This window comes from Hypomesus transpacificus, chromosome 6 (genome assembly GCF_021917145.1).
Source record: "Hypomesus transpacificus isolate Combined female chromosome 6, fHypTra1, whole genome shotgun sequence".
Classification (NCBI taxonomy): Eukaryota; Metazoa; Chordata; class Actinopteri; order Osmeriformes; family Osmeridae; genus Hypomesus; species Hypomesus transpacificus.
In genome coordinates this window covers 2,453,097-2,462,550 of record NC_061065.1, presented here as the reverse complement: position 1 = coordinate 2,462,550, position 9,454 = coordinate 2,453,097, and the positions used below count along the sequence as shown (strand labels likewise).

General features: G+C 51.9%; 1 protein-coding gene across 1 annotated transcript; it reads right to left on the bottom strand.

Annotated features, from left to right (window-relative positions):
- Positions 1–5,520: 5,520 nt before the first annotated feature.
- Positions 5,521–9,400, bottom strand: si:dkey-1j5.4 (leucine-rich repeat-containing protein 15). The gene is made up of 6 exons (XM_047022093.1): positions 9,365–9,400; positions 8,223–8,306; positions 8,104–8,149; positions 6,758–6,978; positions 5,989–6,466; positions 5,521–5,711 (listed from the first exon to the last, which is right to left on the bottom strand). Exons 2-6 carry the CDS (start codon positions 8,226–8,228, stop codon positions 5,521–5,523), a joined length of 942 nt encoding a protein of 313 aa, XP_046878049.1. The 5' UTR covers positions 8,229–8,306; positions 9,365–9,400.
- Positions 9,401–9,454: the final 54 nt, after the last annotated feature.

The following is a 9,454-nucleotide window of genomic DNA, read 5'->3' as shown; positions in this document are numbered from 1 at the left end:
CTCCAACCACATGACAGAGGAAGAGAGGGAGAGGAAGATGGAGGGAGCGAGAGGGAGAGGAGGATGGAGGGAGGGAGGAAGAGAGGGAGAGGAAGATAGAGGTAGAGAGGGAGATGAGGGAGGTAGGAAGGGAGAGGAGGGAGGTAAAGAGGGAGATAGAGGGAGAGGGAAAGAGGGAAAAAGGGAGATAGAGGGAGAGAGGGAAAGAAGGAGATAGAGGGAGAGAGGGAGAGAGGGAGATAGAGGGAGAGAGGGAGAGAGGGAGAGAGGGAGAGACTAACCCCTTCCGAGGGAGCAGGAAACCAGAAGCAAGGGTTTCCATGGTAACTGTAGCAGGGGGGAAAAATGAGATGCCACGACAGCATCTTGTAGAGCACAACGAAAAACAGCAAACCGTTAATTATACTGTGTGTGTGTGCGTGTGCGTTTGTGTGTGCTCATGTGTGTTTTAGAGAAAAAGAGAACAAAAGACAGAGATTCAGTGAGAGAGGGAGATAGAGTGGGGGAGATAGAGGGAGAGAGAGGGGGATAGAGAGAGAGAGAGAGAGAGAGAGAGAGAGAGAGAGAGAGAGAGAGAGAGAGAGAGAGAGAGAGAGAGAGAGAGAGAGAGGGATAGAATGTCAGAGAGAGAGGGAGACCTCCTCTTTTACCCTTGAAGGGAACAGTGAAATATAACTAGTTCCAGCCACAGCCCCTGTACAGTTGACAGACATGTAGAGATCATCTGCACTCAAACACGTCACGACAGCCACACTATATATGAACAACACTGTTTTCATTTAGCAGACACTTTGGTCTAAACGCAACAACGAGAGGGGCAGGATTTGAACCAGTGACCTCTTGATTCTGCTCTCAGACGCTCTAACCACTAAGCAGTGTCCGTCCCAGGGTGTGCTGCATCCTGGTCAGCAGGCTCTGTGTGGCTCTGCCTCATCTATTATGGTGCCTCTGCCTCTGCCTCATCTCTGCCTCATCTATTATGGTGCCTCTGCCTCTGCCTCATCTCTGCCTCATCTATTATGCTGGCTCTGCCTCTGCCTCATCTCTGCCTCATCTATCATGCTGGCTCTGCCTCTGCCTCATCTCTGCCTCATCTATCATGCTGGCTCTGCCTCTGCCTCGTCTATCATGGTGGCTCTGCCTCTGCCTCGTCTATTGTGGTGGCTCTGCCTCTGCCTCGTCTATCGTGGTGGCTCTGCCTCTGGCTCGTCTATCGTGGTGGCTCTGCCTCGTCTATCGTGGTGGCTGACAGAGACTGTCTATCTGCTGCCCACAGTGTTGGCTGTCGAGGTAGAGGTAGAGGTAGAACAGATCAACATCAGATCAGATGGAACTTTATTCACCTCAGAAGGGAAATGCAGACGTCACAGCAGCCCCAATAAAATGGGAATCAAAAGGATCAATATGTATATATTTTTAAATAATACAAGTTTACAGACTCACTACTTACCCTCCCTCCCCCCTTCCCTGTAGGTTTCCCCCTCCCCCCCTCCCTCCCCCTCTCCCTTTCCCTCCTCCCCCACTGACTCTAGTAGAGATAGAAAGGCACGGTGAGGCTGACTCTAGTTGAAAGAGAGAGGCAGGGTGTAGCACCAGTTTCTCACGTCCAAGTGTCCAGGAGAGTACCCAGAGGTTGTGCAGGTCTGGAATGTGGCGAGGAGATGCTGGATCTAAGTCAGCAGTGACAGCCTGGTGAAGAATCCCTGCTGCGGTCAAGGTGATCGCTTCCACCTCCTACACCTCCTACACCTCCTACTGCTCCTACACCTCCTACTGCTCCTACACCTCCTACTGCTCCTACACCTCCTGCTGCTCCTACACCTCCTACTGCTCCTACACCTCCTACACCTCCTACTGCTCCTACACCTCCTACACCTCCTACTGCTCCTACTGCTCCTACACCTCCTGCTGCTCCTACTGCTCCTACACCTCCTACACCTCCTACTGCTCCTACACCTCCTACTGCTCCTACACCTCCTACACCTCCTACTGCTCCTACTGCTCCTACTGCTCCTACACCTCCTACACCTCCTACACCTCCTACACCTCCTACACCTCCTACTGCTCCTACTGCTCCTACACCTCCTACACCTCCTACTGCTCCTACACCTCCTACTGCTCCTACACCTCCTACACCTCCTACTGCTCCTACTGCTCCTACTGCTCCTACACCTCCTACACCTCCTACACCTCCTACTGCTCCTACTGCTCCTGCTGCTCCTACACCTCCTACTGCTCCTACTGCTCCTACTGCTCCTACTGCTCCTACACCTCCTACTGCTCCTGCTGCTCCTACTGCTCCTACTGCTCCTACTGCTCCTACACCTCCTACTGCTCCTACTGCTCCTACACCTCCTACTGCTCCTACTGCTCCTACTGCTCCTACTGCTCCTACACCTCCTACACCTCCTACACCTCCTACACCTCCTACTGCTCCTACTGCTCCTACTGCTCCTACTGCTCCTACACCTCCTACTGCTCCTACTGCTCCTACACCTCCTACTGCTCCTACTGCTCCTACTGCTCCTACACCTCCTACTGCTCCTACTGCTCCTACTGCTCCTACTGCTCCTACACCTCCTACTGCTCCTACTGCTCCTACTGCTCCTACTGCTCCTACACCTCCTACTGCTCCTACTGCTCCTACACCTCCTACACCTCCTACACATCCTACACCTCCTACACCTCCTACTGCTCCTACACCTCCTACTGCTCCTACTGCTCCTACTGCTCCTACTGCTCCTACACCTCCTGCTGCTCCTACACCTCCTACACCTCCTACACCTCCTACTGCTCCTACACATCCTACTGCTCCTACTGCTCCTACACCTCCTGCTGCTCCTACTGCTCCTACTGCTCCTACACCTCCTACTGCTCCTACACCTCCTACACCTCCTACTGCTCCTACACATCCTGCTGCTCCTACACCTCCTACTGCTCCTACTGCTCCTACACCTCCTACACCTCCTGCTGCTCCTACACCTCCTACTGCTCCTACACCTCCTACACCTCCTACTGCTCCTACACCTCCTACTGCTCCTACACCTCCTGCTGCTCCTACTGCTCCTACACCTCCTACACCTCCTACACCTCCTGCTGCTCCTACACCTCCTACTGCTCCTACACCTCCTACACCTCCTGCTGCTCCTACACCTCCTACTGCTCCTACACCTCCTACACCTCCTGCTGCTCCTACACCTCCTACTGCTCCTACACCTCCTACACCTCCTGCTGCTCCTACACCTCCTACTGCTCCTACACCTCCTACACCTCCTGCTGCTCCTACACCTCCTACTGCTCCTACACCTCATACACCTCCTACTGCTCCTACACCTCCTGCTGCTCCTACTGCTCCTACACCTCCTACACCTCCTGCTGCTCCTACACCTCCTACTGCTCCTACACCTCCTACTGCTCCCTACACCTCCTGCTGCTCCTACACCTCCTACTGCTCCTACACCTCCTGCTGCTCCTACACCTCCTACTGCTCCTACACCTCCTACACTGCTCCTACTGCTCCACCTCCTGCTGCTCCTACTGCTCCTACACCTCCTACACCTCCTGCTGCTCCTACACCTCCTGCTGCTCCTACACCTCCTACTGCTCCTACACCTCTTACACCTCCTGCTGCTCCTACACCTCCTACTGCTCCTACACCTCCTACACCTCCTGCTGCTCCTACACCTCCTACTGCTCCTACACCTCCTACTGCTCCTACACCTCCTACTGCTCCTACACATCCTACTGCTCCTACACCTCCTACACCTCCTGCTGCTCCTACACCTCCTACTGCTCCTACACCTCCTACACCTCCTGCTGCTCCTACACCTCCTACTGCTCCTACACCTCCTACACCTCCTACTGCTCCTACACCTCCTGCTGCTCCTACTGCTCCTACACATCCTGCTGCTCCTACACCTCCTACTGCTCCTACTGCTCCTACACCTCCTACTGATCCTACACCTCCTACTGCTCCTACACCTCCTACACCTCCTACAGCTCCTACACCTCCTGCTGCTCCTACACCTCCTACACCTCCTACTGCTCCTACACCTCCTGCTGCTCCTACACCTCCTACTGCTCCTACACATCCTGCTGCTCCTACACCTCCTACTGCTCCTACTGCTCCTACTGCTCCTACACCTCCTGCTGCTCCTACACCTCCTACACCTCCTGCTGCTCCTACACCTCCTACTGCTCCTACACCTCCTACACCTCCTACTGCTCCTACACCTCCTGCTGCTCCTGCTGCTCCTACACCTCCTGCTGCTCCTGCTGCTCCTACTGCTCCTACACATCCTGCTGCTCCTACACCTCCTACTGCTCCTACTGCTCCTACTGCTCCTACACCTCCTGCTGCTCCTACACCTCCTACTGCTCCTACACCTCCTACTGCTCCTACACCTCCTGCTGCTCCTACTGCTCCTACTGCTCCTACACATCCTACTGCTCCTACACCTCCTACTCTTCCGTAGGAATGACAGCTCTTGTCTATCTGGAACGAGAGACCAGCTGAAGCACAACATATCTGCATCATTTTATACTTTTATGAATCATTTTGCTGTTACGGTTTCAGTCTGTTTTGGATGCTTTGAAACATGAATCCACTTAAAGGCCTTTTATTGTTGTTCGACAACGTTAAATACAGCATGAGATTAGGTGCAACGGGGAGTAGATTAATAAAGTATACATGTTGATTTACAAAGGATTTCACAAATCTGTGAGCCTTCACCTTGTAATGAGGATGAGTGGTAACTGCATGATAATATTCTACACTCTACACGGCAGTAATATACATGACTGCTTGAATTAGTATGAAACACATTTTTATACAGTACATAGCGGCAATGAAAGATTAACTCTTTTAAAGCAGTATACGTTTTAGTAAAATAAAAGCGAATAAAATGCTAATTTGGGATCAAAGTAATATACATAAGACTGACATGAAAGAATGCGTCAGACAGACAGACAGACAGACAGACAGACAGACAGACAGACAGACAGGCAGACAGCCAGACAGACAGACAGACAGACAGACAGACAGACAGACAGGCAGACAGACAGACAGGCAGACAGGCAGACAGTGCTGGTGCCACCCTGCCAGCCCAGTGCTCCTATGTCTCTAAAATAGCAGGTTTCACTCAGGTGGAATTGATGACTTAATTCTGCTCTCACTGAACCTCCATCATGTTCACATCAGCGTGGTTGTGTTTAACTGTCTCCATTACTGAAGATAAAGATCATCTTACACTCACCCAACACCTAGCTCTCTCTCACTCTGACTCTCTCTCTCATCCTACTTCTCAGCCTCTCATCTCTGCTGTCATGACTCCTGCTGTCATGACTCCTGCTGTCATGACTCCTGCTGTTATGACTCAGGGAACTGGCTGGGAGTCAGAAGCCCAGCAGGTGTACAGTAAGTGTGTGATTATACACCACAACCAAACTGATGCAACTGCAAGTGAGAAGGTGTGGGAGGAGGTGTGGAGAAGGTCCATGTCCAGGGTCCAGGTGAGGGTTCTAGGCGCGGCAGTGCAGACCGTCCGGCTGCAGGGTGCTGAGGGTCTTGTCTCTCTGCTCCGCTGGGCCGGCACACCTCAGGCCATCCAGCGGGGCGAGGCTGGCTGCGGTCTGGGACAGCCAGCGCAGCAGCGGAGCCATGCTACAGTCGCACACCCAGGGGTTCCCCTGCAGGAACAGCTCCTTCAGGTCTGGGGAGGACGGAGGGACAGGGGGGGCACAGCAGGAGACAGGGTTAGGTCTTAGTAGGGACAGTTGTCCTTGCTTTCATCCAAAACAACGTACAAACACTGCATACTGGAAGTAAAGCTGAAAATCAAGGATGCCCTCATAATAACGGTGCAGCCGTAAAAACACCACGTGTCTGCTAACGCATCATTACTAGGTAACCCCACAACATGTCAACCAGTGTCACATGGTACAGCAGCAGAACCACTCTCATCTGAAACAGCATCCAGCCGTCCGTACCAGGCAGCTGAGAGAACAGGCTCCCGTCCACTGTCTTCAGACGGTTCCCGGTCAGGGCGAGGCGAGACAGCCTGGGTGTGGCTCTGAACAGGTCCTTGGGAAGTCTGTCCAGCACGTTGTTCCTCAGGTACAGCTCCTGCAGTCCAGACAGCCCTTCTAGCGCCGCGCCGCTCAGCGACGCCAGCAGGTTGTTGTCCAGCACCAGCATCTCCAGGGAGCCCAGCGGGCGGAACACCCCAGGAGACAGGCTCTTCAGGCTGTTGTTGTCCAGGTTGAGGAAGAGGAGTTCGCTCAAGCCTGTGAAGGCTCTGGGAGAGATCCTCTGTATGCGGTTGAGGGCCAGGTCCAGCACTTTGAGAGCGATGAGGGGCTTGAAGGCATTAGGAGGCAGGGTGGTGAGGGAGTTCAGAGGGAGGTCCAGGTCTGAAAGGTTCCCCATGCCAGCAAACATCTCAGGTTTCACCGCAGCGATCTGGTTCTGGGTGACCAATGTAGCAATGGAGGATGCAGTCAGGAAAACAACTATTTTATTCAGAAGTCTATCTTTATAAATCATCTATACCAACACCGCTATATTTACTCTCTTTCAGCTCTTGTAAAAGTATACAATAGAATATCTAAAATGTGTCTTAAAACTGCACCTGTATAATCTAAGACTGTCTTATGACACATGCTACTCTGAGAATCAGTTGTTATTGGTCAATGCTCTCTAAGACAGGTTCTCATTGGTCAAGGACATACAGAACCTCTCCTGTGAGTGGCTACTGACCTGTCCCAGCATGAGGAAGCGCAGGTTGAGCAGGTCCTTAAAGCCGCGGGCAGGAAGCTTGCTGAGCTGGTTACCGTACAGGTTGAGCAGCATGAGTCTCTGGGCCCCTGAGAAGGCCTGGGGGTGGAGAGACCTGATGGTGTTCCTCTCTAGGTTGATGCTCTCGATCTTTGGGACGGGTCTGAGAGCGTGAGACGGGAGCTCTTGGATCCCGTTTTCCCCTGGGAGGAACCCAACAGTGGAAACATCATCTCACAGAACGTCCAACAGTGGAACCATCATCTCACAGAACTCACAGTGGAACTATAATCTCACAGAACTTCCAACAGTGGAACCATCATCTCACAGAACTTCCAACAGTGGAACCATCATCTCACAGAACTCACAGTGGAACCATCATCTCACAGAACTCCCAACAGTGGAAACATCATCTCACAGAACTCCCAACAGTGGAACCATCATCTCACAGAACTCACAGTGGAACCATCATCTCACAGAACTCCCAACAGTGGAACCATCATCTCACAGAACTTCCAACAGTGGAACCATCATCTCACAGAACTCACAGTGGAAACATCATCTCACAGAACTCCCAACAGAGGAACCATCATCTCACAGAACTCCCAACAGTTGAACCATCATCTCACAGAACTCAAAGTGGAACCATCATCTCACAGAACTCCCAACAGTGGAACCATCATCTCACAGAACTTCCAACAGTGGAACCATCATCTCACAGAACTCACAGTGGAACCATCATATCACAGAACTCCCAACAGTGGAACCATCATCTCACAGAAATCCCAACAGTGGAACCATCATCTCACAGAACTTCCAACAGTGGAAACATCATCTCACAGAACTCCCAACAGTGGAACCATCATCTCACAGAACTTCCAACAGAACAGGAAGGAGAAAGCCCCTGGAGAAGATTGATCGCTCACATCCTTGGAGTGTATAGTTAGTAGGAGAAGGATGTACACAACCCCAGAGCAGGATATCAGCACACACAGTGCACACCCATTCCTGTTAGTGTGATGTCATCAATACATCATACAAGATGGTTTACTTACAACTCACCCTGCACACAGCAGATACAGGTATGTTCTGGAGAGATGGATGGAATATCATTCATCTAGCAGATGCTTTCTATCCAAATAGCGGTTTTGATAAAACTTCTAAAAACTGAGCTGTACCCACCCTCTAGGAAGGGATGGATGGAGGGATGGATGGAGAGAGAAAGATGGATGGAGAGAGAAGGATGGATACACGGATGAATGGGTGGATGGATGGAAAGAAAAGGATGGAGGGATTGATGTTATGTATCATATGCGGTGTGAACGCACCCATCTTGAGGATCCAGGAGTCTGGGGAGAGCGTGGAGGGGAAGGACCGGAGGCCTCTCTTGTGGCAGTTCACCTCCATCCTCTCAGGACTGGTCTTTCTGCTGCACCGACACACCTCTGGACATTTCTCCACCGCCTCCACCCCCAGCCCCTGCCCTGACGCCCACAACATCCCCAGCACCACACACCACCCCTGCTGCATCCTGGGGGACAGTGTGAGGGAGGGAAAGAGATGGAGGGAGAGGAGGAGATAGATGGAGGGAGAGGAGGAGAGAGAGATGGAGGGAGAAGAGGAGAGAGAGATGGTGGGAGAAGAGGAGAGAGAGATGGAGGGAGGAGAGATATATGGAGGGAGAAGAGGAGAAAGAGATGGAGGGAGAGGAGGAGAGAGATGGAGGGAGAGGAGGAGAAAGAGATGGAGGGAGAAGAGGAGAGAGAGATGGAGGGAAAAGAGGAGAGAGAGATGGAGGGAGAAGAGAGATGGAGGGAGAGGAGGAGAGAGATGGAGGGAGGGAGAAGAGAGAGATGGAGGGAGGGAGACGAGAGAGATGGAGGGAGAGGAGGAGAGAGATGGAGGGAGAAGAGGAGAAAGATGGAGAGAGAAGAGGAGAAAGAGATGGAGGGAGGGAGACGAGAGAGATGGAGGGAGAGGAGGAGAGATGGAGGGAGAAGCGGAGAAAGATGGAGAAAGAAGAGGAGAAAGAGATGGAGGGAGGGAGAAGAGAGAGATGGAGGGAGAAGAGAAAGAGATGGAGGGAGGGAAACGAGAGAGATGGAGGGAGGGAGATGGAGGGAGGAGAGAGAGAGATGGAGGGAGGGAAACGAGAGAGATGGAGGGAGGGAGATGGAGGGAGAAGAGAGAGAGAGATGGAGGGAGAAGAGAGAGAGAGATGGAGGGAGGGAGGAAGAAAGAAAGAAGAGAGAAGGAGGGAGAGAGAAGAGGAGATGGATGGAAGGTGAAAAGGAGAGATGGAGGTAGGGAAAAGAGGAGAGAGAGATAAAGGGAGAGACAGAGAATTTAGGGAGATAGAGAAGAAATAGAGTGAGCGGAGGAAAAGAGTAACTCCACAGCACTTGAAGTGATTAAGTTAGACGGTTTAGTTTGCTGAAGGACGATTAGAAATTCAATTTAAGTTAATCCCATTTCTTTAGTTAGACGAGGGAATTAAGAATTAAACATCTTAAGACATGCTCCTCTGAAATATTTCCAACAGTCAGCATCAGCAGCTAACAAACTCGGTCGTTCCTCCTGATCTCTTACCTGTCCAGGGTTCTTGCTGGTTGCAGTGTGGACCTGCTGGTGTGACTGGTGCTGCTATGAGGAACAAGCTGCTAGTCAGAAAGAGATAGT